We start from the raw sequence: 27,986 nt of genomic DNA, 5'->3' as shown, positions 1-27,986 counted from the left end.
CTCTCTCTCTCTCTCTCTCTCTCTATATATATATATATATATATATATATATATATATATATATATATATTATATATATATATATATATATTATATATATATATATATATATATATATATATATAAGGGAAAGAAGTGTGTGTATACCCAAGGGCTCGTTTTTCCGTTTTTGACTGACACAATGTTATATATATATATATATATATATATATATATATATATATATATATATATATATATATATATATATATATATATATATATATATATATATATATATATATATTTATATATATATATATATATATTTATATATATATATATATATTTATATATATATATATATATATAACATTGTGTCAAAAACGGAAAAACGAGCCCTTGGGTGTACACTTCTTTCCCTTATATATATATATATATATATAAGGGAAAGAAGTGTATACCCAAGGGCTCGTTTTTCCGTGTTATAACACAATAATAATGAGATCTAACAGACAGTAATGCCAAAGAATGTACAGGGGAAGTTATTAGAAGCAATGGAATGCAAATAAAAAAGAAAAGTGGATGAAAAAATAACCAGCCGTGAGCAAGAATCGAACCTACGACCTTCGAATAGCGCGTTCGATGCTCTCTATATATAAGCTTAAAGTGTATTACAGTATTGTTACATGAATTTGAAGAAAATAAAATGACGGAAAAGAGAACTATCTTCCCGTCTGCAAACTTCGAATTACGTGGAATCTTTGGATTACCTTCGGATTATGAAGGTAATATGCGAAGGCTTCTTTGTTATTTGTTCGCTAGTTAAAGCTTCACGTGCCACTTGCCGTCACCTAGCAACGAGTGGCGCTGCGTAAGAATCCCTGGTTTCATGCACATGGTTACCCCCCAACGTGGACAAGGGACGACCATCAATGTAATACATTATTTAGGAGCACCGGGCGCACATTCTGAAGTTTGCGGGTTCGATACCTGCGGGTGGCAAGTTGTCTTTGTTCAATTTCACTTTCTTCACATCTATCTCACAACTACTGCGGTATACGCTTAAAACAGTACAATTAACGTCTCCTATGTGTTTCTTGGCTTCATTACCTCCTTAAGTTCATCAGGGTTGTGTCAAGCATAACCACTTGTCAATATCGGCCACGCTCGCCATCTATTCGTATCCGTATCATCACTCTCACTGGCAAGCGGTCATCTGTTTTTATGATGCGACCTCCATAGATCCGATTTTTTTTTTCATCGTACTATATGAAAGGATATTGGCAACTTATGTTTCTTCCCTAATTCACTCTGCTCCATTTTCATCTTTCAGCTACGCGCGTGAAAAAAGTACAGCACACTCGAAGCCTTTCGTGTCCATCATTGCCTAAAAAAACTGATTTGGGTTTAGCAGTGCATTGTACTAAAAGGTTCTCGGTCCGTCTGTCAAAGTTCAGTCGGCTACTGACTCGAAGGTCACGGGTTTGGTGCCAGTTAGGGCGGTCGCATTTTGGCGCAGCCGAAATGGTTGAAGCCCATGTGCCGTGCGGCTTCAGTGTGCATTCAAAAAACACCAAATGGTCGAAATTTTTAGAGCACTCTAAAACGGTGCCCTTCATATCGCGTTTCTGAGTAGCAAAACCCCTGATCATATGATGATGTGGACAAGGTTCGCCCTTGCTCCGATTCTGGTTCGTAGTCAATATTAGTCCTCTTTTTACGAGCATCACCTCTTTCACCCAGCTATAACACTTGACATAGCAATGCATTATTGCGCAAGTTTCTGGCTGGCGTGTACTTGCATCGCGAACTGACATTCGACAGCAGGGAACAAGACAATATGCTAAGAGATCGTGCGAGAGCTTTCTGCTTCGAAGACGCATAGTGCCTAAGATAACATCGCCTCTCTGGCAAAGCCTCACAAATGCTCCAGCAGTTTCAAAGTGGCGCCTTGTCACGCGACTACGCCGTCGTAATGCACTATAGGAACGCGCGCGTCATAGCCAAGAGCGTCTTTGACCTCTTCCAGTCTTGAACTTGCGTCGATGTTTTGAACTTTCGTGGGCGTGTGCTATATATACACTCTCTGGTGGTTGCACGTTTACCTGCACTGTGCCAATTCGCGTCACTCTAGCCATCCAAGGTCGAGAGTCTTCATTGGCGTGAAACGGGCGCAGCAATTAATTTTTTTTTTCATACTGCGTTGACATTTGAAACTTTCATGGTCAAGGTCTATTTTCACTTCATGAAATATGAGGCTCACGGGACGGCTTGATGATCTCCCTTAGTCGAGTTCCTCGTACTCTAAATCGTTAAATTTTCCAAACACACGCACACATACACACACCCTTTTCTCTGGTTAAAAGGGCAACGCGTTTCTTACATTGATTCCTGAAGCACCGAAGTTTTGAATTAAAGCAAGAACACGCAGTCTAACTCAGGAAGCTAATTTTCATAAATGTTTGTTTGGTCGAGCTCATTTCAAAATGGCGAGTTTGGGGTCTGGATGGCGTGGATACGCTACATTTATTGGTAGCGTATACCTTATTACAAAATAGGCTTTGACAGAGAGAGGTGTATTGAGCCGCAAACCAATATTTCCCACAGAAGAGATCATAAAACTTGAAACTTTATGACTTCCTTTTATAGATGACATCTTGAGGTACCCTTTTTTCTTGTCGAACCGCAAGGAACCGGAATGCGCTTCTGTGAGATCCTGTATTGTACAAGTCTAATGAGGAATGTTTTCACACTTCGTGCGTTTGAACTGATTAGAAAGTTGTGTAAAGATGGATACCCCTCCAAGCTAGCAGCGCTAGAATGATTGGTAAGAGAGTAAACGCGTGAAGATACGAAGTTAGGAAGATGCCACATTGAAGCCCCCACACCAACTGAGCGTGATGACGAAATTTTGATGCTATCTGCGGTATGGATGGATGGAAGTGGTTGTTCGGTAGGATAACGGCCCTGGCTCAGGTATCTTATGTCGGCACGTCAGGGCCTTGCCTTTCCGGTGTTTCGACAGCGGTACGAGACGCCTGTCAAACCGCTCTACTTCATGCAGGAGCACATTGTCATGAACCGTTGCGTAGGAATACACCTGCAGAAGCTCCGTCTTGGTAGCTGTTTTTTTTTTTTTTTAGAAGCGAAGCTCTTGGTAACAGCACCCGTTCATCCCTCGTGGCCGTTTTAGTGTGTAACAAGTATAACATTTTGACCTCCAAGGTGGTGCCGGTGAGAGATTTCTTCTGTGCGTTGTTGAACAATAAAAAAAGTGTTCAATGTACATGCCAATGGCTGCTAATGGAGAATGAAGGACAGGAGCATTCGGCTTTTAGTAAATGCGCATGCTGCGATCCCCCTAGCAGTCATTGGCATGTACATTGAGCACTATCTGACAGGGAAAGGTTAGTACGCTATCCTCTCTGGGCGTAACCTTCTTGGTTTTAGAAAGGTTTAGCGAGCGTTGGGCCGCAGTGCCATGAATACAGTCAACTAGTATATACTATGAACTCGAGGTGGTTAAAGGTGGGGAGTAGACCCTAAGTGCAAGCCGTAAGAAAGTGTGCGTGTGCCACATCTCGTTTAGTCCTTGGAATGTCCGCTGGATGGCGGTGCTTCTATATGAGAAATATATGATGAAAAGATGCGAGATGGTGGTACTTGGAGTGTTGAATAAATGGACGAACGGACACACAGACAGATGCATCGACGGATGCAGGGGCGGATGAATGGACGAACGCAAGGAAGGACGCACGAACAGACGCACGCACAGACGGGCGGATGGACGCATGGACGGTCACACAGATGGATGCATGGACGGACGGAAGCAAGAACGAATGGACGGACGAATGCTTCGCCCCACTTTCCATCATTCACTCCGTGGATATGCTGCCATTTTTTTTTTTTTGATGGCTAAGAAAAGTTGTCCGTGGCGTCTACTAGATCCAGCCAGAGTGACGCAGTACTGAAAATTAGAAGTTCCGATGCCCTATGGGGGAAAATGAAAAGAGCAATTCCGACAAATGCACGTTTGTTTAGAAAAAAAAAATGGCGAACGATTTAGAGTACTTGCTACTCTACAATAGGACAGCATGCAACCATCCCGTGGGCCTCACATGTCTTGCGCTTTCCTCACACAACCAGGCTGCTTAGAAAAAGTTTATTTACACTATGTACAAAAAAAACAAAGCTTTCGTAACATTCCAGTAATAGACCCTTTCACTGTTTACAGACACAGACCCTTGATGACTTCCGGTTTCGTCCAGCGATGTGCCTGAATAGCATAGGTGGGCAAGAAGAGCGTTCCAAAATAGCGCGCCAATTTTCTACAGTTTCTTTGTATCATTTGGCAAAATATATTAAAATAAATGTTCTTTTGTGCGACATAAAACAACACGAAATTGCCTTGAATGCTACACACGTTCATTTTATTTGAAAAACTAAAAGAGACTTTCCTTACCCTTGAAAGAACATGAAAACGTCTTTTAAGTTTCGGCATTACGAGCTGGTGAATGATGTGAATGGAAGTTTTTGGGGGAGACACAAAGCTTTAAATTTTAAAACCGTCTATAGGACACTTGCACTTCGGCACATCTATGCTGTAAGTGTTTAGAAAAAGAAGATAACGATTTAGAGTACTAGGTACTCTACTAAGGGAGAGCATAAAGCCGTCCCCAAAAATAAAAAAAAGCTGTGTGTTTGGAAAAAAGGCGATTAACGATTTAGAGTATAAGGTGCTCTACTAAGGGAGAGCTTAAAGCCGTCCCTTGGCCCTCACACTTTATGAAGCCGCGGGAATGGTTTTGTCACAAGAGCAGGTTTAGGTTAGACGATGGGATGCGAATAATGTGACAACCTGATAGTCGATAGAAAACGAGCATTTCACTCCGGTTTTTGAGTGGTTGTAGTGCAAGAGCACAAGTACAGTGGTGTGCCACAATAATTCTTGAGAGCACCTGTCAGGTTGTCTATCTTCACGCGTCACCTTTTTTGGTCAACGATTCAAATCTATCGCTCTGTCAAGCTATCAGAATGTCATTTCTCGGTTTTCAACATCACTATAACATAAGGAGTAGAAATTCGATCACCACGTACCATGTTCGCAAAAAAAAAAATGTTGCAGCTATTCTTAATAAAGTTCTTTGATAATAAAGTTCTTTGTATGTACGTGTGCAGCTATTTTACTATGTAAAGGCCATGTTGTGGGCTGCTTGCTTATCGACAGTTCTCGCATTGATCGGTTGATCCGTACCTGTCAGGCACAATTACGCCAACGTAACGCCTACACTCTAGCGACGAGGAGAAAATGCTCCCTGAAGGTGTACCGGTGTACCGCTTCACCTATGTTTTTTTTACACACCCTCCAAGCTCGACCAATCGTCGACGTCGGTCAGGTCGTAGCATGACGTCATCCCAAGGTCACAAAATTTTCTTCTGCGATATCAGTAAGTCACACCATGACGCCACTACTCCACATAATCACTTGCTTCTCAAGTTTAGCAAACGTTTTATTCGCAGCAGCGCTGTAAAAACCTGCTCTTTGTGGCAAGTTTTTTATGCTAGCTTATACGATATGTACACGCTACAAGAAAAAAGTGGGGAGTGCGCACAGCGTTGTCAATGCATTGCGGATAACATGTGACGTAATGAATATACTCACTTCTCGGCCCACGGCGATATCTGCCCTCTAAGTGTGAAAACGTCTCCAATCTTAGCCGGTTCTGGTAGAGGGCAGCGTACGCACTTTGGCTGCAAATGAGGGAAAGAAATGAGGTACAAACAGTCAAAAATGAACCCAAGTGCTGTTGATTTACATGTGCCAAGATGAACAAACAAAAACTAAAAAGCATTCATGAACGGAAATATTTCATTAGTATTCCCACTACTCCAAGCTCGTGCATGTCAACAAATTGACTAGCAGTTGTTTTCTTGTTCATCTTTTTTCCGTATGTTGTGCTTCTTCTTTAAATTATTTTTCCAGTATGGTCTCCTTGAACTTATCACATGTGCTTCAAATTTTTGTTCTATATTATTTTATTTTCATTTCTCCGTAATCATTTTCATCATTATTTTCCTATGTTATTCTTCGTGAACGTCAGCACCATTTGCGTATTACGTAAGCACGAATCGGTTTTAGCCGCAATCATAGGTTAGGAATGAACAGAGTATATGTCATTATGGCGGTGTCGAAAGCTTGTACACACACACGAGGCGTCTAAGGTGAGAAAAATGCACACAGGGCAATGTCGTTCTCGCATTCCTTTTTCTTCTTCCTTTTGTTTACTTTTTTATCGGTAGCTCGTCGCTGGGCGTGTGAGTAAAACTATAAAATTCTGGCGTCTAACTGGTAGACGTTCACACGTACCAACTACTGGCCTTTTCGGAAAACGGCCAATTGAATCCGGGTTTGCTGGCATGTGATCTCGGCGTCGAAGGTTTGGACACCAAGAAGTGTGAGAATGGTTAACATCAAGTGGCGACTACGTTTCCTCGGACAGCGCTGCACATGCTGTCGATGCGTTTTAGAAAGGGCCGCAAATCAAAAGTCAAGAGAGAGAGAGTGAGAATTTATTAGAAGGCAGAGAGGTCGGCCTGAGCTAGTTTGCTCTAGCCTGCTACTCTACACAGGGGATCAGAGAAAGGGGAAAGAAAGAGGGATCCCATGATGATGGGGAGAAGAAGAGGTGGTGCGTATGTTCAGTAGCCACTTAGCATAGTACACTACAGTGTAGTTTCTAGTCCAGTGCTTTTTATAAAGTCTAGAACAGCCTTTGTAGCAGTTTTTGACACTGTTTGGTCGTTCAAAAGCCAAGGCTGCCTGCGGAAGCAGCTGGGATATTCAGTTTTTTCCTTATGTCTCGCAATCCCTAAACTTGTGACGCGGACAGTGTAGTCACCAAAGCGGAAGTTTTTCAACGAGTATTCATCGTTACCCTAACTTTTAAACGATATTTAAATATCTCCCAGTCATACCTTACGCTCACAATGTTTCGTCTCATGTGCGCTCAGCTTATTTCTCTGTTCTTTCTTTTCAAGTTAGTTTTTCCTCTTTCTTCCCTGCAGCGAAGGGAAGTAAACAAGAAGGCTGTCTTCCAGTTCGCTTCTCTGCTTTTCCCGACTTCAGTTGTTCTCGCTAGTAGAGTGGTTACGCTACTTGGCGGCTCACCTGAAGGGCCCAACTCCCTTCTGGTGGTCGCATTTCCACGAAGGCTCAACGCTATACGACTTTGTCAGTGCACACTAAAGAACACCAGATCGCGCACCAACCTTTGCGGCGTACCTTTAATTATATCGTGGTTTTGTCACGTGAAACTCTGAGTTATTAATAATAATGTCCTTTGAGGCGTGGTCTTTTCACTGTTGCGTGCATCGGCGACCGCCATCGTCGAAGGCGCCCACTGAAATCACGCACTCAGTGTTACGTGCTCGCGCGTTCACGCTAAACGTGACCACAAGCAATGGTACAGCCGTGCGCACGAAGCTAAGCGCGATCGCGCCAACAGTTTGTGACTGGTACGTTTGTGAACGGTACGTTCGTCAGTAAGCTTAGTGCGAACGCGCTCATTCGTTAGCGCTAAGCGCGACGACAAGCAACGGTATACAGTCGTCAACACGCTTAGCGTGAACGCACTGACGCGTTCACGCTAAATGTACCGACGACGGTACCATTGCTTGTGGCCACGTGCATTCCAGATTGTACACTACTCCACTCAGCGCAACGTGCACGCTGTCTGGTTAGAACAGTCGGAAACATTCCAGACTGTTCTCATTAATTGAGGAACGGCATTCGTCCCGCGATAGATAACGGATGTAACGATTTCAGTCGGTGGAACCCTGCCACGGTGAAAGAGAACAAGTGCGCTTGTGAGTACACTTGACTTGATTTGAATGGATGCTTGTTCGCTTATTGAGTTGTAGTAAGCACTCTATTGAAAAAAAAAATGGCAGCATATCCACAGAGTGAATGATGGAGAGTGGGGCGAAGCATTCGCCCATCCATGCGGCCGTCTGTGTGACTGTCCATGCGTCTGTTCGTGCGCCCGTCCCTGCGTTCGTTCATGCATCCGCCCCTGCGTCCGTTCATGCGTCCATCCATGCATCTGTCTGTGTGTCCGTTCGTCCATCTATTCAACACTCCAAGTCCCACCATCTCGCATCTTTTTATCATATATTCCCCATATAGAAGCACCGCCATTCAGTGGACATTCCAAGGACTAAACGAGAGGTGGCACACGCACACTTTCTTACGGCTTGCGCTTCGAGTCTACTTCCCACCTTCAACCACCTTGAGTTCATGGTATATACTAGTTCACTGTATTCATGGCACTGCGGCCGAACGCTCGCTAAACCTTTCGAAAACCAAGGAGGTTACGCCCAGCGAGTATAACGTAGCAACCTTTTCCTGTCAAATAGTGCTCAATGTACATTCCAGTGGCTGCTAATGTGAAATGAGAGGCAGGAGGATTCAGCTTTTAATTTCTTACAGCTTGCGCTTCGTATCAGCTTCCCCCCTTTAACCACCTCGAAATCATTCATGGTATATACTAGTTCATTGTATTCATGGCCCTGCGGCTCAACGCTCGCTAAACCTTTCTAAAACTAAGGAGGTTACACTCAGCGAGTATAATGTAGCAACCCTTTCTTGTCCGATAGTGCTCAATGTACATGCCAATGGCTGCTAATGGGGATTGCAGCGTGCGCGTTGACTAAAAGCCGAATGCTCCTGTCTCTCATTCCCCATTAGCAGCCATTGACATGTACATTGAGCACTATTTTTATTGTTAAACAACGCACAGAAGAAATCTCTCACCGGCACCACCTTGGAGGTCAAATGTTCTACCTATTTCGGGTATGTGCCACTGGTGGTTACGTACTACGAGGGACGCACAAGCCACGCCATAAGAAGCTTCGCCCCTAAAAATAAGTGCGTGTACAGGATGTAGAGGGGTAGAGTTGGATTGCTCGGCCGCCTCTATGGTGCGTTGCATCACATAAACAATTTCAATTGATTTGGGGGGTTTAACGTCTCAAAACCACCATATGATTATGAGAGACGCCGAAGTGGAGGGCTCCGGAAATTTCGACCACCTGGGGTTCTCCAACGTGCACCTAAATCTGAGCACACGGGCCTACAACATTTCCACCTCCATCGGAAATGCAACCACCGCAGCCGGGATTCGATCCCGCGACCTGCGGGTCAGCAGCCGAGTTAAGTTAAACAATTTCAAAACAAGATTTTCATTCACATGTGTGTGTGTGTGTGTGTGTGTGTGTGTGTGTGTGTGTGTGTGTGTGTGTGTGTGTGTGTGTGTGTGTGTGTGTGTGTGTGTGTGTGTGTGTGTGTGTGTGTGTGTGTGTGTGTGTGTGTGTGTGTGTGTGTGTGTGTGTGTGTGTGTGTGTGTGTGTGTGTGTGTGTGTGTGTGTGTGTGTGTGTGTGTGTGTGTGTGTGTGTGTGTGTGTGTGTGTGTGTGTGTGTGTGTGTGTGTGTGTGTGTGTGTGTGTGTGTGTGTGTGTGTGTGTGTGTGTGAACAGATTATTTTCATTGGAACCATCCGGGGAAATTATGCTTGATAATATAGGAACAAAAATCTCAATTAGACAGCTATTCTAACGATTTGTGCAAGTGTAAAGTGTATATTTAGAGGCGTTACAAAACAGTCATTCCGAAAGCATTCTTTCGACAGGATTTCTGCGTTAATATCAACATTTTTTCAGTTTTGTGCTAGCTTTAGCTGGAATCTTAATGATACAATAATAACGTGATCATTCATTTAAAACATTGTAATGATGCAATATGCTTATCACGATAACAGTAGGTTAAGCGGCGTTGCAGTTTCGCCAGGAACGCCGAGTGGCAGATATATTGCATTGGCACAAGTGTTTCTCGTATGGCTTTGTAATGCTGACATAGTTCATAGGATAACTGGGAGAGACCTATGTCACAAAACTATAAGACCCTGCTTTCTCTTGAGTAGCATGCTTACAGTGTATCGCTGCAATGTTCCTTGGAGAATCGATTAACATTTAGACAAATATCCACGAATGAAAAATCATGAATATGAACACTCTCCTGCCTTTACACTGTATCAGGTTACGTAAGTGATGATGGTTATTAAATGAAGGTAGTTTAAAATATGTACATAACTAAACAACAGTTTATGAAAAAAAAATTGGCCCCGTATCTGCATGTTTCACTGCAAATGTCGTCAAAAGACGATAGTCTTGCATCTGGAGAGAGTGAACAGAACGTTTACTTGATGTTCTGCGTCAGAAAATTGGTGAATTGGATTCACGAGGCTCTGCGTTAAAATGCCTTGATGCGCGCAGCGGAGGCAAACAAGGACATTGAGAAACTGACTCTGCGTGAGACATGAGCGCCATCTAGCAGTTATCTTGGTAAAAGGAAAGGATGACCCCTTCTATAGCAAGCGCGCGGCGTGCGCACGTGTCTCAAAGGTCATAATGTGTGGAAGACAAGATGGCGGGTAAGTGCCACCACTGTGTCATCTTAGTAAAGCGTAGGAAACACTTGTCTTTTCTTGCATAGCGTTGAATTGTCAGCGCAGCGTTATAAACGCTATGATCCTTATATTTACTTCTGTATGCCTTCTATAGTATAAAGAAACACACGAGAGAATATTGACGTGTTGATATTTTGCCTCATGTATGCTCAATGTTTTCGTTTTAATTGATAATCACACAAGTATGAACGCAGAAACAGTCAGATGGTGGGCGCTGATGATGTGGTTAGATTTTATGTTTGAGGTGTTGTTTCGGCGAACAGAGGAGCAAGTAGACAGACAGACAGACAGACAGACAGACAGACAGACAGACAGACAGACAGACAGACAGACAGACAGACAGACAGACAGACAGACAGACAGACAGACAGACAGACAGACAGACAGATAGATAGATAGATAGATAGATAGATAGATAGATAGATAGATAGATAGATAGATAGATAGATAGATAGATAGATAGATAGATAGATAGATAGATAGATAGATAGATAGATAGATAGATAGATAGATAGATAGATAGATAGATAGATAGATAGATAGATAGATAGATAGATAGATAGATAGATAGATAGATAGATAGATAGATAGATAGATAGATAGATAGATAGATAGATAGATAGATAGATAGATAGATAGATAGATAGATAGATAGATAGATCAAAACGTTTTCGTCGAAGTATCCTAAGAAAAACTATTGTCTTCAATAAAGGAAGTAAACTAAACTTGTCTAGCTGGTTGACACCATAACCTCTATTGGGTTTTAAAACTCCGCAGTGTTCCATGTACTAATAAAACCGATGAGTGACGTTTCTTAGAAATAAGACGCAAACTATACTTTGTGCCTTATTTCGCTGCTGGCTTTCATTGAGGCAGTAGGGTTGGGAGTGGGTGGAGAGAGCGCTTTGCGGTAAGTGGTGGAAACAATAAAACGAGTGAGTGTGCGGAGCGCGCAGCGCAACGCGAGCCATCTCTTGTCTTGCCTGCTCTCTCGCTGCGCCGGAAGCATGCGCCTTTTTGGCTAGGCGCGCTTGCCTGGCGCAGGGAGCTTCAACGGCGAAGGCGTAGTGCAAGCTTAAGGTGCTTTTTCCTAAAAAAGAATTATCACGATATGACCCGCCCAACTCTTGACTGATCCACCTGAATGTGTTGGTGCCAATCATACAATCAACATCTTACAACACAGTGAGTATGAGTCACAGTTAGCAGATAAACAAGAACCACGCCCGCATGCCATGCAGATCCTTTGTTCGCTCTTTTTCTAGATGAAAGCAACGCAGCTATCTACTTGCTTTGAGGGACCAATACTGCTGCGTTTTGTTCGGGCTGCCATATCTGATCGTATCTGAATCTAACCTGTCAGTATCGCTGGACAGTGGTGCACCATGGACACGGGGCGCGATTGCGAATGTCCTGCAGAATTCGGCAGCTCGGTTCGGGTTCTGGAGCGCCGGGGTCTCTCAGCAGAGGCATCTTGAGCAAGTCGCGGGCCTCAACCATGTTTCGGTAGACGTCCTGGCCCCTAATAAGGCACACATACACCAATATTGTTCTGCTGTCTACGGGCACTCTCTTTGCCTTATTGCGTTTATATTCACCTATATCAAGTATCTCAAACTCACGGCCCGCGGACCTTTCGTCAGATGTCCACGGTGTCGCGCGGAATAAAGTTCTTTGCCTAATAGCACTCACATTGTACTTTCGCAAATGCCAATTATTAACGCTTTGTTCAGTAGGATACAGAGACGGCACTGATCTCGAACATTATTTTCGTGAGCCACCTCATGCTATCTATACAGGTTGAGGTGTCGCTGAGGAACGAGGTCTCTATGTTGCAGAATCGGCGTACATTGTTATAGTTGTGAAAAAGTGTATCGATGCCTCTCGAAACCTAACGTGAAATCCCCCGCATAAATGACCCATACATGTTATATGGGAATGCGTCCTTTCAAATGACAACGTTTGGTGACATTTTGCTGAAACCCTTATTTTATGTCGACGATATTGTCTTGCTTCCGGATAATCACGATGATGTGTAGTGGCTGGCAGATATATGCGGAAGATAAGTCGAAGCTTTCGTACTTGAGATTGATTCTGCTTGATCCCAGTGATCAAGCGGTATCCATACAGGGCCAAGAAATACTGATGGCAAGCAAATAGAAGTACCTCGGAATATCGATAAACGAGGGTGATAAGTACGTGGAGTTACAGAAAAAAGGCAAGGAAGCAAGGCGAAAAAAAGGAATACTGAAATAACGAAGCTCACAGTGTTATGGGGATGCAATAGCTATGACGTACTTCGGGGCTTATGCAAATACGTAATGGTTCGGGGGCTTACATTTGGGAACTGAGTGATGCAAGTCAGAGGTGCAATCAGGACTGGACGTGAATCAAAGGACTGGGACGTACACCTCGTGTTGGGCACTCACGGGATGACGACAAATGAGGCTGTAAAGGGTGATACGGGATGAATGAACTTCGAGGTGAGAGATGCTCAGAGTAAAATGAAGTTCGAAAAAAGAAAAAGTAAGGAACATGAAACAGAGTAGATGGGCATAGGTGTAACATTTGTATAGAAGGAGGAGTGACCCCTGGCGGAGAAAAAGAACTGGAAGATACCAGTAGGTATACGGCTGGCAGTGTAAGCGATATGGGATCAAAGAGCGTTAAGCGAAAAGTCATGGAGGCGGAGACGGTTCATTGGCTAGCAGTGATGGAAAATAAGCCGGTTTCAAGATCTGTAGAAAGTACATTGACGAAATAAGGAAGGACGCTTTTTGTGATAATTCATAAAAGAGCCCTTCACTGTTAGAAGCGAAGTCAGGTCGCCGTGGAACGCGAAGCAAGTCCAGTTAGTTTTCACTGAGTGAAATGTATAAAGGGTTAAGAATCACCCTTCTTGGCGAATTAGCGACAGTCATCGCGATTTTTCCACTTATAGCAACGCTGTTTTGCCACCTCCATGCATTCAATTATCATTCATTCGCGAAGACATTCACAAAGGTTCGAAAAATAAATAGAAATACGGTCTCTCATATTATTGTCTGTAATATTTGTGAGCTCTGGGCTAAAATAATCACCCCTCTAGTGAAAACACCAATATCACCACGCAATCTGCGAATGACCGAGTTTCCAGAAGGGTTGCTGCCGCCATTTTGCTCGAAGTACTTTGGGCGCAGCTGGTGCTGCATGCCTCGGCGCGTACGACGTGGAACGCGGTTGAAAAGCATGTGCGATTACAATGCGATTATTTCATAAATACGGCATTCAGAGGTACGTTTAACAGGAAAGTGTATAGTAGTGGCCGCTATGTCCATCTGTTCATTTGTTGCACCTATTTCTGCTCGGCGTTTGATATCTATTGTATGGCAACTGCAATAACAACAATATGTAAGGTTTTACATGCCGAAACGACTTAACAAGGAAGTTTTATTGTACATGTAACTTGTATATACACAAACTGAACATCAAAATTAAGTAAAGACACTGATTACATCTTACAAATGAACCTTTAAATCCACTTATCTCCGTGTACCGGAATGTTACAAGTTAAAAGAAGCTCAAAACGAATCGAGTAATTCACGATATTAGAATATATGGTAGCGCAGACAAGGACACGGACAAGAGAAGGCACAATCAAGACAACACTGTGCTACATAGACGAGACATAGACAAGACATAGTGCTGTGTTGTCTTGAATGCGCTTTCTCTTGTCCATGTCCTTCTATGCGCTACCATACATTATCATTCTACCATACCAACAAGCCCAAATTGCCACCCTCATCGAGTAATTCACATTTTGTTCAGAAAAAGTGGTTAACAATTTTTTGTACTTGGTACTCTACTATGGGAGAGCACAAAGCTGTCCCGCGTGCCCGCCACTCGATGAGGTCCTGATGACAAAAATTACGGCATGAGCCAAGAAAACAACAGCATTCAGCTCACATACTGTTTTTAGATAAATTTATTCTCACGGGCAGTGAACATCTATTGCAATCCAACAGAACATCGCGACAGAACACAACATCCACACACACACCAAAAGTTTTTACAAAAAGATATGTTTACATATGTACACGGAACACAGCACACACAGATACACAAGAATTGTTACGAAAAGATATGTCTACATATGCTTAATACATGGTAAACGGAAAACACACAAATGAAATGTGAAGATTCATATGTCAGATATTTACATAGTATTTACAAGGTATTTGTGTGAGTACTAAACAAAGATTAACCTACCAATACCAGGCAGGCCTGAAAACAAGCCTTACATGTCTCTCGCAGACGAACACAAAAGGCCAGGACCAGTGTTGAAGGAATTCCTTCTCACCCAGAAAGAAGAGTTCCTCCGACAAAACAGATAGTATTTCTTTGTACAGTCGCTCCAGAATCAAGAAGAGAACACAACGGCGACTACCTGCTGCAACAGCCTCACAGTGGTTACGCCAAAGACAGTAGGCACCAGCAACAATAAGAAGGCAGGCGAAGCGGCCTCGAGAACAACGTCCAGAAGAAACAAAGCGGTTTACTCCGAGCCCACAAAATTCTGCATGCACAGCCCTCCAGAAAGCACGAGCGACGACGCATTGTCTTAAAACATGCTGATTTATTTCCCGTATAGAGCAGTTTGGACATGCTGATGACTGGACCATTCTCCACATTTGGAGGCGGCCGAGGGTAGGAAGAACGCCCCACCCCAGCCACAGCATGAAGTCCCGTAGGTGGCCAGCTAGAAATGATGCCGTTAGCGTGCTCCAAGACACACGACTAGAGCGGGTGCGGCATGTCGGAGGAACTAACTGGAGCAACAAAGCGGCTGTTGTGTCAACGATAGGATTGTTTAACACATCTTCCATAGGGCACGTCGACTGGATATGACAGAAAAACGCGACAGTTGTTACATAAAACAATGGAAGTACTACTGATTGTGGGTCATGATTAAGGTGCACATTAGGCATTAAATACCGAAGGTGAGTGCCTAGATAATCATATGCCAGAGTTTGGGCGGGGGATTTCTCTCCTTGTACGAGGCGCAACAGAAAGCGCAGGGCCAATAGCCGGCAGTGTATTGATACCGAAGGTAAAGCAAAACCTCTCTGGGAACGCTGCTGTCCTAACGCCGCACGACAAACCAACTCAGTGCCAACAGACCAAAAGAAGAAACACAAGGCAGACTGCAATGACCTCACGATGCGTAAAGGCGGCTTTTCCACGTGAGAAAGCTACCAAATGCGACCGCAGAACACAGTCTGCGCAAGGTCCCTCCGCTTAGGAAGCGGGAAGTCGAAATCCCGGGCATTCTCAATCTTTTGTTCTCAATACTTCATCGAGGGCGTTTGACCAAACACAGTTACAAACGCCGTAGTGGCTTTAAAGAATTCCTAAAATGCGAAGAGACGCAGCCAGCTCAAGAAGAGATGTGGAGCTAAGTCTGGAGTTAGGATAGCCGATGAACAAATTCCGGGATTTAGAGAGGTTTAGCGCGGCACCTGAAATGTCACCACACTGAAAGAATAAACGCCGACTATGTGAAAGATTAACTTCATCTGAAAGGTACAGGGTTATGTCGTCAGCAAAAGCTGTGACTTTCACGGCACTGCTGCTCGGAAACGCAAGACCCCGGACATGCGATTCCGCTTCTAGAGCACACAAAAATGACTCAAGGCTGAGGACAAATAAAACAGGAGAGCTGAGATGGCATTTCCTTACACGCCAGTCGCTCTCCCTTCAGTGTAAAAATGCTAGGACCACGCCTCTCCTTGGTGAACTGCTTATGGCCTTGCAAGGTAGAAATTCTGCTGGGTGCAAAATGCGAAAACATTGGTGTGATTTTCGCAAACCACTCCGTGTCACCCGTGGAGGTGTAATTTTACGCTAGGGTCTTTCTTCAAGAAGTGGAGACATTTGAGCGGGTTGGTAACAATGATTGGAATCCCACATTGTGGTACGCACCATGTCGCAGATTGCCGTTGTCTGTGCTCTAAATATTTGCCTCTTTATTGATGTATTAAATACTAGAATCTTTCCTGGATTATTTAGACGCCGAAATTTTGGAGTGTGTGTGCGTGTGTGTGTGTGGGTGTGTGTGTGTGTGTGTGTGTGTGTGTGTGTGTGTGTGTGTGTGTGTGTGTGTGTGTGTGTGTGTGTGTGTGTGTGTGTGTGTGTGTGTGTGTGTGTGTGTGTGTGTGTGTGTGTGTGTGTGTGTGTGTGTGTGTGTGTGTGTGACAGAGAGAGAGAGAGAGAAAGATCTGGTCTCTGCATTCACATGGGCTGACATTGTCAATCAAAAAACAAATATTGCGTATGCTTTGTCAGAACGAGGTCATTAGGTAGTGTGTTAATTTATTTCTAGAAGCACAGATACATAATTATAAAGACCACAGTGTTCAATACGTGGCACTGGCAATGCGACGCTATGACCGAAAAGCGGGTGTTTCCTAAGCTTCAATAAAACCACGTGGTGCGGCCACCTACCAGTGAACCTTGCGTTCTAAAAAAACTTCGTCTCTTCAAGTTACTGCTAGATGACGTTCATATCTCACTTAGCTCCTACTATCCGATTTTTTCCCGCATAACGTCAAATAAATGTGTTATTCTCTTTCTCCAGGCAGAAGACTATCGTCTTTCGACGACATTTGCCCGCAAAGTACGCAGATACGCCGCCAATATTTCTCCTAAACTTCGCTACACCAGACTTATCCATGGTGACCCGTATTCCAGGAGGCAATTAGATTCCGCCGTTTCATCTGCCAAGACTATGGCATGATTTCGAAGCACGTCGAAGTGGGGTTCTACAAGCTGATATTGTTCGACCGAGTATCTTTAAGGAGCACGTTAATCTAAGTGCATTGGCGTTCTTGTTGCTTTTTTGTTGTTGTTGTATGCATAACAAAACGCCAGCGTTATAAAGAGCAGAATAAAAAAAATGTGAAGTTGGGTTACGTTTTTGCTACTTTGCTCTTGGCAATATTTATTCGCTCCTTGTTCTATATGCATACCCCGAATACATTGAGCATAATCAATTTATGCGATTGTGGTTTGCCGCGTGACAAATAATTTTTAGACCTGCTTCGATGACCGATGGCCAGCCGAATCACTTAACGCGCAGTTCACTGGTTGGCCGATCACTCGCTTGGAGCATCGCTGTATTGGTCGCCTGGCAGAGCAGTTTGTCACATGCGTGTGGCTCATCAATCGCCCGGCTAGTTGAATAAATGTTTCATCGATCACTTGATTCCAGCTGCATCCGCCGATAATGTATAGCAGCACCTACAAAAGTTATCACTCCAGTGAAGTGATTGGTAGGCGAACGTCGTGTTTATTTCATTGATCAGTTGGTCGCACACTCAGTGGAAGTAATGATGAAATCTGTAATATCTAAGCATGATATCGTGCCAAATTAATTTAAAAATTTTTGCTTACTTTAACTTATCTCCTTTAAAAACTTTTTCCTAAAAATGCAGTGATGAAGTATACTTCAATACTGTACCAAATAAAACAACGCTGACGTGTTGATAATTCATTTTCGATGCCTTTATAATAATTTAAAACTGAAAACTCAGTTAAGCATGTCAGAAGCGAAACCATGAAAAAATCCCGTTCCTAAATACCGATTGTTAGGTATCGATTTCAGCATCGCCTATGCAATAGGCTGGGTAATATAGGCTAATCAATTATTTAACAGTAGACGCCTCATCATATACCTCCGCATAATACGTACGTAAAGCCTATATGCCAAAGAATTGTCATTGTCGTATGAAAACTAACAAACGTGCACGCTCGTTTGAATATGCAAGACATTATGGCGGCAAATGTGTCTTAGGGAATTTTTGTAAATATTCTGATCATTACGTAGTTAACAATCACTATTTATTGATAACTTATAAATGCCTACATCTTATTTTACATTAAAAATGTTACTGAGCCTATGACTGATACTGTATACCAAAGGACTTAGGAAGAACATTGGCACGGCTGCACGACATTGGCAAAGCTGCGCAATGCTGCCACTGCTAGAAAGTATCATGTATAAACTAGGAAGCGAGTAAAGATAATGGTCACGTGACTCACCATCTCCGGAACAGGTATGTGCACAGAACGGAGGATGACGTCCCCGTGTATGCAGAGGTGAGTGATATCGGCAAGAGCCAGTCCTTGTCGATAATCGAACGTCGCGAAAGGAAGCCCATTAACCGCCAGCTGATAAGAGCGGGAGGAAAAGAGATGAAGAGATATCATTTTAGTTAATACACATAAGCGGGAAACAGACGGCGAACAAAATGAAATACGGAGACAGTCGCACCGCGAATCCCACAGAGAGGATGTGATAAAGGCATCGAACGCGCACACTTGGCTTTTGCATATAACGTTCTTACAATATTCTGTTGCCTAGAGTTAATGTTATGGAAGCGGTGGTGTTTTTCATTAACATCACTACATCAAGATTATGAATAGCCAATGAGTGGTTTCGCATTGCACGTGACGTGCAGTGTGTGGTAGGAGGTTATACAGCTTGACTTGTAAAAAGGTTTTTCTCGATACTGTAGGGCATAGTCTTCCGAGCAACGTCTAATTTGCTACCTGTTTCTATTCTATGTGCACTTTCAATATTATTTCGCACAAAAGCGAACATTCCAGCATATATCGTTTCGGTAACCTTTAAGATCAATAATGTGTTCTATGAAAAGTCCTGCGGCAATGAAGGCAATTTTTGCAAACGTGCCTCGGGAACCACCATTGAAATGCCACAAAAAAAAAACAGAACTTTCAGACATGTAAGCCTCTCAGTGATATCAAAGAAACATCACAATACAAAAGCACACTAGGTTGAAAAAAATAGTAGCACAGTATTACCTTAACAAAATAATCTTATTAGGGACCAGGGATTTTAGAGCAACGCTGCGTAAGGGTGTGCTACTACGTGGGAGAAGCTATGCTCAAAAGTCAGTACTGGAGTCAACAGAGAGTGACAGAAAGCGCAACTTGAAATGAAAGTATAACGTATCCCATGATCTGCGGTGAGTTATTAGAATCACTTAGAAATGTTATCGCGTCGGCACTTACAGGGGCCCGTAGTACATTGACAATTCTTTAATAATGAGGAAACAGTGCCAGGACAAAAATAGGAATATTAGACATCGCGTCTCTACAAGATTTGGTTGCAGATAGCAAACTCTTTGTTAATAGTAGTTAATTTTCATTTCTAAAATTCACTTCACCTTACTTCTACGAGTACATCTGTTTTCTTCTCGTGGCATAATAATGTATGTTTGCTTGTGCGTTTTTGCGTTGTAAATTGTGCGTGCAAATGTGTGCTTTAAGCTCTGTCACTTCACTATATGCATTCGACAATAACCTATAGTTTCGTTTTCATTTTTACAGTGGTTTTTCACATCTATAGTTTCAAGATGATTGGCAGTACTCATTGTATAGGTGCGTCTCTTTTCAGAGTCACGAAGACAGGAGAAGAGAAGAAACGAACTCACTTCATAGCCCGGGGTGGTGGCAGTGATGACGAGTAGAAAGGGTCGTCCTTTGGCGAAAGGCGATGTGCCCTCACGTTCCTCACGACCCCACGATTTGCCCTCGCGGCTGTTGCGGACAACAACCGGTCCCTCCGGTTCAAAGCGCGGGTTAATATGGAGCTGTACGGGATCTGCCTCCCCAGTTCCTCTCTGAAGGTTAACGGAAAACCTGGAAGAACGACCAGTCATTGCATGCGTTCATTGGAGTTTCCACTGGTTCTGTGAAGACGTAGCGGTTAATGCAAGGCAAAAATGCGTAAGCATTACCCTCAATTACCTTCAATTGCCTTGCTTTAATTGGGTTAGTAAACTCACGTTGCTACCGGTACTCGCCAGCCACTCTACAGAACTTAACGACTACTTTGGCAGATAATACCAGTCAACGCAAGTCCATACAAGTAAACATGTGACAGCATTGGCAATATTAGACAACATTATCCAAAAGTAGTGAACGCTATATCTCATTAACCAACATTAGCCTACAGTGCCGAGATAACCAACATCCACGATCAGTCCTTAGTAGCTGACGGTGTTGCTATCGTGCCAGTAAATACGGTAGCCGACAATTTCGCTACTGTGTAAGCAAACACAACAGGCTTCACACAAGCTAGCGCACATATCTTTCCAGTTGCTGCTTATATTATCGATTCAACAATACAAGAAGCAAATGAAGATGAAATGAAAGATGAGTTCTCCATTTACGACTGGACCTCCTCTTCTTTAGGACTGTCGATTCCCATCGTGCAACATGCAAACACACAGTGCAGTGAGGTGATGCACATGAAAATTGCAGAACGCTTGCTCGAACCTCGGAGTGTTTAGATGTGACATGCTACAAAAAAACACTGACATAGTAGCGAGTTTTAGTGCTGCGTGCAGAACGACCTTGCCCTTCGAAGGGCAAGGTCGTTCTGCACGCAGTACTGCACGCAGTGCCAACTGCACGCAGTTCTGCACGCAGTTCTGCACGCAGTGCCCAATGCGCTCCTCTCGCGTGCGCAACTCCCACCGCACTAAAACTTGCTCGGTTCTACATCACGAGACGTGCACTGACATAGTTAACAAAGAGATGTTGTTTGAAACATGAGACAAAATGCCGCTAAACAGACACACACAAAACACAGACGAGACAAACAAAAGCACAAGCACACGGGAGATGTTTGCCGCTAGCCTAACTTAGTAACAAATATCGTGCTCAACGCTCGCCTAATTGCACATGCAGAAAGAGTCATCGATACCTAACGGGTAACTAGCTTTTTTAGCCACTCTCATAAGATGCGCAATAGTGCAAACTTCGCCGAGAATTCTTTTTGTAGATGCCAATATATATTACGCCTATGCATGTTGCTAAAGCGTATTTGGCTCTTTCTAACGATACAAAATATATCATACATTGTTATACGCAGAGTGTTAGGTCTCTTTGGAACCACACTGTGGTCTTTGTTGACTAAAAAATAATGAATTAGACACCGTTACGCGTTCTTTTTTTTTTCTGAGGTGGGGAAAAGAGAAAAATTTATGACTTCATGAGACAGTTATACGGTAATTTTATGAAAACAGCGCCACTATTCTTTCATTATGGCTTTTTTTTAATTAGAAACCAGACCTCCTTGAAAAGAAGTGGTTGTTTTCGTAATACAAAAATATAATTATTTCTCTTGCTGTTTTCTTTTTGCTTTACTCGGTCTTAGTGTAATGTTTCTGAAACAAAACCTGATAAGGTATTTCGGTAACTACTTGAGAAATGGGGAGGCGTTTGCCTAACATCGCGACAATGTCCGCTTTGCTCATTTAAGGGATCAGGTGTCACCTGTGCGATGAGAACAGTTGAAATAGGTCTGATCTTGCGAACAGAGACAGCAACTGGCTGCGAAAGCAAACAAACGCAGCATACAGCAGACATTATTGGCTATAAACGAATTTCTAGACGTGAGTAGTATCAACAAGTTGGCCATTGAAAATGTGGATGTATTGCAAAAAGAAATAATGAGAGAAGGAATCGAGGAGAGCGCAAATAATATATTTCTAAGTTATTGATAATGTCATTTAGTACAGTGGAAAAGCCCGTTGTACGTAAACAATTTCACCTCTCATTGTCGCATTATGTGTAGCTTTGTGTGTAAACTTACTCGGTGACGCTATAACTAGATTTGGTGCCAGCGTGCTTTGATGACACTGCACTGCACTTCATGTTCTCTTCTATTGTCCTTGTCAAAATGAACTTCGCGATTATAAGGCATTCTTATGACTTGACTGAAGGCTCATCATTTTTACGCGGACTGCATATTTCTGATTAATACTTGCTAACCTAGAGCTCTGGTAATGTTATGTCAAAGGCAAAACACTCTGCCGCCGGAACCAAAAGCGGGCACTCGGGAAATTTTCCTGCACTGCCCCCGCGTGACCTTGTGAGCATGAAATGTGGCGTATACGGGGTAAAGACTCCCACTGCGGGCGTGCTGCACGACATTATTTACATGAGCATGCACTTTTCGCGGGCAGCAGGCTGCGGAGTTGTGTTCCACGACTGGCCACAGACTTACCGTACGGATACCTCAGGTACCAATCCTTGTATGTAGATTTGGGACCCGACGGTAAGGCTGACGGGTAGAGGACAGGCATATGGAACCGGCTGCAAAGATAACAAAAAACGTTTCGTGTCACAATTTGGGTTAAGCATTAAGGCTTTACTTTTTATGTTTTTTCTAATGGCAGAGCTGTTACCCTTGATGTTTGCTCGTATCATTATCATGAATAGGTAAGCGTTCAATCACGGTGTAAGCACTCTATTCGAACGGTTAAACAGTTCTGAAACGGTTTTTTCACATTCTGTTTTTTATTAGACCACCACTGGATCAAATTGTTGGCACCAGAGTTCAATTGAAACACCCATTTTTAACAGAGCTACGAGTACTAAAAAGTGCTCCCCTCCTCTGCTCCACTTTTCACCCTCAACTGCCCTCAACGCTTCATTCGAGCGTTAGGCTCCGCCATCACGGCGCCTATGTCACGATCTGGCTTGAGACCAAATACACGTAAATTCCGCTGCCGAAGCTGTACCGGCAGTCTGTGCTGCGCGTTCCACAGCGAATCAGATCAGCTGGAAACGATGACGTCACTGGGGCAGGGCATGTCACTTGGTGTATGGGCGGTTGGAAACGCGTTTGGCCGAGTCGCGGCGATCAGCGGCGATCTGGAGCGATTCGCAGCTTTAAAGGGCTGAAGTAAATTACACAGTTTATGCAGAGAGCCCAAATCGGTCTCTAAATTACCATTGTAACTTGGTTTACTGACCCAGTGTGTTTGTGAAAAATCGTCAAAACCGTGTCAGGGTCTGTTTAACAAGACAAGGCGAAAGAGGTGGACCCCAATTTGCATGCACAGTGTAGTGTGATAATGAGCGGGAACGAGAGAGGTGAGAAGGTAAAAGCCTCGCCAAGCCATGATCTGCTAGGTGCCCACCAGCTCTGTTGCGACACAGCCTTTAACGGCGTAGTACAAGCTACACAAAAGAAAATTAATCCAAGTAGCCGTAACTAAACGTACAAGTCGATGGAAGAAAAAAGTTAATGACGGTACGAAGAAACGTCAAGTAATAACCTCAGTTACCTCTGTGACGGAGTCACATCTTGAAGAACGACTCAACTGCCATAAAGCACCAATTCCTTATAGGCCCGTTTGCTCCTTCCTGTTGCTGGGATAAATATGAAGTCGTCGAAGCCGTGATTTGTACCATCATCCTTTTCATAACCACCGCACTTATTTTGTTACATAAAACACGGAATACAGGAGACACCGCAGCACCTGCACTACAATATAGATATGCAATATTCTTACAACTGGTTTGAGACACAACCGTGTGAACGGAACGGAGGGCACAGTCACCGCGTTTGGAAAGTTTGAAGCTCCAGCTTTCACACAATAAAGAAAAAAACAAAACTCCAGAAACGAAAAAACAGCAAGTAAAAAACTGAAGAAAAGCACGAAAAAAACGCCCTTTTCACAATTTCTATGGCCCATCTATGCTGATTCGAAGCACCGTATTGGTCAAGTGTAAGGATATCTGTAATGCTGCATGCGAATCCAAGTTGTACGTCGCTTTAAATACGCAGGCCGCGATAACTCTTTTACTCATCAAATTCTCATGCTGCTTGACCCAAATGGACGCACTACCTAATAATTTAGCTTCGCCAACTACATCTCTAGTCAGAGGTGCAGAAGCGACGTCCCGGAAACTACCTCGCAATTTTTACTTCACAAGTAATTACGTTGTGTGCTAACACCTGGCCGGAAGGGGGATATTATGTTCGCAAGATAAAGGCAAGACAACGACGTACACGTAATGTTGTGGTTAGCCATGACGAAATATTTCCCATGCGCACTTGCTTAAGAGTTCAGCCTGAACTTTCGGAATGCCTTAGGGTGCTATCGAGCATGGCAGGGTCTCTGTAAACCGCGGCTCCTAGGAGAGCTTATATTGGCCCGCTCGGCCTGCCTTATTGATATTGGCCCGATCGGACGCGGCGAGAAGTAAGCAGGTTCCCCATGGAGCCACAAAACAGCGCGGCCAGAAGGTAACCTATTGGAGCCTGGTTGCCAAAGGGGGAGGCATGTCAATCAAGCTTCCACTCTCGCAAGGAAAGAACAGAGCTGCAGGCGTTTGGACCGAAATAAACGTCGAGGGCGAGAAGGAAGCATTCCGGCTTCGTGCTCTAACGAAACGGTAAAGGGAACGTAAAGGACGAGAGAAGGGGGTTGACAGCACAGGAGAGATGTTCCAAGAGAGATTTGGAAGGGCCAGCAGTGGGAATACGAAGAACACAAAAACGAGTGGAGCGCGATAAGGGTATCGGAAGGAAGTGACAGAAACACTCACGCTCGCTCTGAAAGACAAACGAGACACGGAGCACAGAGACGAGTAAAAGGAATGATGAGATAATTGACCTGGGAAGCACGTGTTTGCCCTCGATATAAGCAAGGTGAGTTCAGGCCAAGTTAGAAGTCCTCGTATGGTCATGTATATGGTTGGACGTTTTTATGCTGCAGACGAAGTCCCCGCTAACGTTAGTCAGCATAATTAGATAGATAGATAGATAGATAGATAGATAGATAGATAGATAGATAGATAGATAGATAGATAGATAGATAGATAGATAGATAGATAGATAGATAGATAGATAGATAGATAGATAGATAGATAGATAGATAGATAGATAGATAGATAGATAGATAGATAGATAGATAGATAGATAGATAGATAGATAGATAGATAGATAGATAGATAGATAGATAGATAGATAGATAGATAGATAGATAGATAGATAGATAGATAGATAGATAGATAGATAGATAGATAGATAGATAGATAGATAGATAGATAGATAGATAGATAGATAGATAGATAGATAGATAGATAGATAGATAGATAGATAGATAGACACACGGACACTTGACTTTTTTTTTTCCCTCAGACAATGCTTGTACAGAATTCTCACAGGATACTGCTGCTCATGTAGGTTTAGAAATTCCAGTAAACGAACAGCGGGAAAACGTTGTTGAAGAAGATGAAGGCCAGAAAGCTGTACGGCGTCTTGGCAGATGCGAAGAAGGGGAGCGTTTCGCGGTCGTCTTTCGGAGGGCGCATTCCGGGCCACGTGCCCAGCATTCCCTTTCTTCAGTCCAGTCTAAAGTTTGCATGGTGGCTCCGTTGCGTCAGCAGTTTCTGCGCAGCTGCGCTCATCGGCAAGCGCCAGGAAGACTCAAGCAGCGAGAGTGAATCGTGTAACGTCGTTGTTTACAACACTATTGCTGGGCGCGTAATTCTACCCCGACTTGGGTCGGCGATGTTTACAGTGTCGCTAAAAGCAAACGCAAAGTTAGGCGAGACTCAAGTTTAAATCTCGACAAAGACCCTGCCAGCACTTCCATAGCTGATAAGAAACGTGCAACAAAAAAACATAACTATCAGAGAGAAAATTTTGTGAATTAAACTGGAATTCATCTTTCAGCCATTTTGCACGAGACAAGCATGGGGACGAAGCAAAGATTTTTAACAAACGAGCGCAATCTAATACCTGGTTTGTTTTTGAAAATACGTCTGCTCAAGTAGCCAACATGATCTGCACTATCTCGTCCAAAACAAAAAAAAAAACATCCCTGACGCATATAACAAACACTAGTTATTATGATACCTCGGATTAGCACGTTCACAGCAACAGGCTACGCCAAATGCATATATAGCAAACAACACGAATGATAAAAAATATAGTCATGAACGCACAGATGAAAGGAGCGAAAATTGTTTGTCTAAGAAAGCAATGGATGAATGGCAGATGCATTTTTTTTAGTTTTTCAATTCAATAGGCTTCCACATTTCTCTCGCTGTTTGATATTCGTGTGTGAACTAAATTCCAGCACTTTTAGGTGGATCCTGTCTTTTTTCAGTCTACTGAAACTATAATCTGTCTTCTTCAGACTGCAAAAATGCTGTCACACTATTAGCACACCTGTGTGGTGGTAACTGTCGATACTGCTTACAGCGATTACAAGTAATTGCGCCGTCTTTCTCCGACGAAACCTTTACACGAATTAGGTCACACCCACCAAAGTCGATTACAATGAACAGCGTGCCGCGGGCGGCTCCTTCATTCCCGGCAACCATGTGTTATCTCATTTAACCTAAACGCAACGTGCTACAACAAAGCAAACGCGATACACGGCACACAGTCCCATTCGCAAAGCCACGGCTCTCTTCTTGTTAGATTTCCTTCCTCGTTGGGCGACTGCATAGGTCGAGAGGTCGCGCATAATCAACGCCTCTAATTCATGTTCTTTGTTAGGATCTAGCGCGCACTCCCGAAGGAGCACACAGTTTGACATTCGGCCACGCGTACCTCAGAGACCGCGCGTCTCCTACACAGCGCATCCAACGTCACGGCATTAGGCGAGGCGTAGCCGACCGCTTCTTTCCGCGTCCCGAACACGCCCCCGTCCGCCGGCTTTGTGTACATAAATATTGAAGCAGTCTAGACTATAGGCTGCTCGACGTGCATTCACTTGCTTTCGTTCTTGCGTTCTCTCTGTCGCTTCGGAACCGATATATACAGCCTAATAAAGTATGCAGGAGGCTGCGCTCAAGTCCAACTCGGAGCCGGCATATACCTCCACTACATCTGGTTGCCGAGTAGAAAGCAAAGGGAAACTGTGACGGTGGTTTTTCGCGCATATGTGAATCGGTCTACTACCTTCCAGAAAAAAAAAACGGATGAATGCCACCTGCTATGCCGAACCCAGGGTGGGAGCCGACGTAACAAGATTGAGGTAAGACAGATAAAAAAAGTAAACATGAAAAGTGCCTTGCTGGCGTATCTCGAGCTAAAGTACATATCTAGACGTCCAGTAAGAACGTTGAGGGGCGTTCCTCCTGCCGGCCGCATATGGAGACAGCGTGTACCCAGTTGTCTATTCTCGAAGAAATGATTTCGCAGTAACATCTGCGGATTATCTATGTCTCCGATGACGTATTTCGTACTGACTGGTGCGCCTCTCGCAAATAGAATCAGCAGATATACAGGAAAGTTGGTTTTGTTAGCCCTTTAGATTGCATGTACCACATTTATTATGAAAATTTAAGCTTCCTACCACACCATCATCAGAGCTCTAAAGGAAAATGCGCTTGTTTCGACCAGACATATATACATTCCTAACATGAAACGCCATGTAGAACCTACGTAGAAAATAGGCACAGTGCTTTACTACTTTTGTTGTTGTTGCTGTTGTTAGCACGCTATTATCATACCGAATACGCAGGCGCTGTATACAGTTATACAACATTCCTTAATGAAAACATGCTTGACGAATATCTTTGTTCAAGGGTGTCAAAATTAATTAGTGTCAAGTAGATCACTTCACGAAGCAGACATTTCCTACAGAACATTTAGTGTAGTGA

The 27,986-nt window shown here is 43.5% G+C and overlaps 1 protein-coding gene across 2 annotated transcripts in view; it reads right to left on the bottom strand.

The window, feature by feature from the left end:
* Nucleotides 1-27,986, bottom strand: part of LOC119167465 (galectin-4) — an 82,499-nt gene that overhangs the window by 15,159 nt on the left and 39,354 nt on the right. Inside the window, exons 2-6 of one of the 2 annotated variants that reach the window (XM_075866223.1) lie at nucleotides 22,582-22,670; nucleotides 20,741-20,764; nucleotides 20,000-20,207; nucleotides 18,585-18,713; nucleotides 5,645-5,733 (exon numbers count right to left, since the gene is read on the bottom strand). In XM_075866223.1, the coding sequence (XP_075722338.1) occupies nucleotides 5,645-5,733; nucleotides 18,585-18,713; nucleotides 20,000-20,207; nucleotides 20,741-20,764; nucleotides 22,582-22,670 (539 nt within the window). The remainder of the gene's footprint in view (nucleotides 1-5,644; nucleotides 5,734-18,584; nucleotides 18,714-19,999; nucleotides 20,208-20,740; nucleotides 20,765-22,581; nucleotides 22,671-27,986) is intronic. The other variant, XM_037418943.2, reaches the window with a different exon arrangement.

Source organism: Rhipicephalus microplus, chromosome 6, assembly GCF_043290135.1.
Source record: "Rhipicephalus microplus isolate Deutch F79 chromosome 6, USDA_Rmic, whole genome shotgun sequence".
Taxonomy (NCBI): domain Eukaryota; kingdom Metazoa; phylum Arthropoda; class Arachnida; order Ixodida; family Ixodidae; genus Rhipicephalus; species Rhipicephalus microplus.
This window is presented reverse-complemented; position numbering and strand designations above follow the sequence as displayed.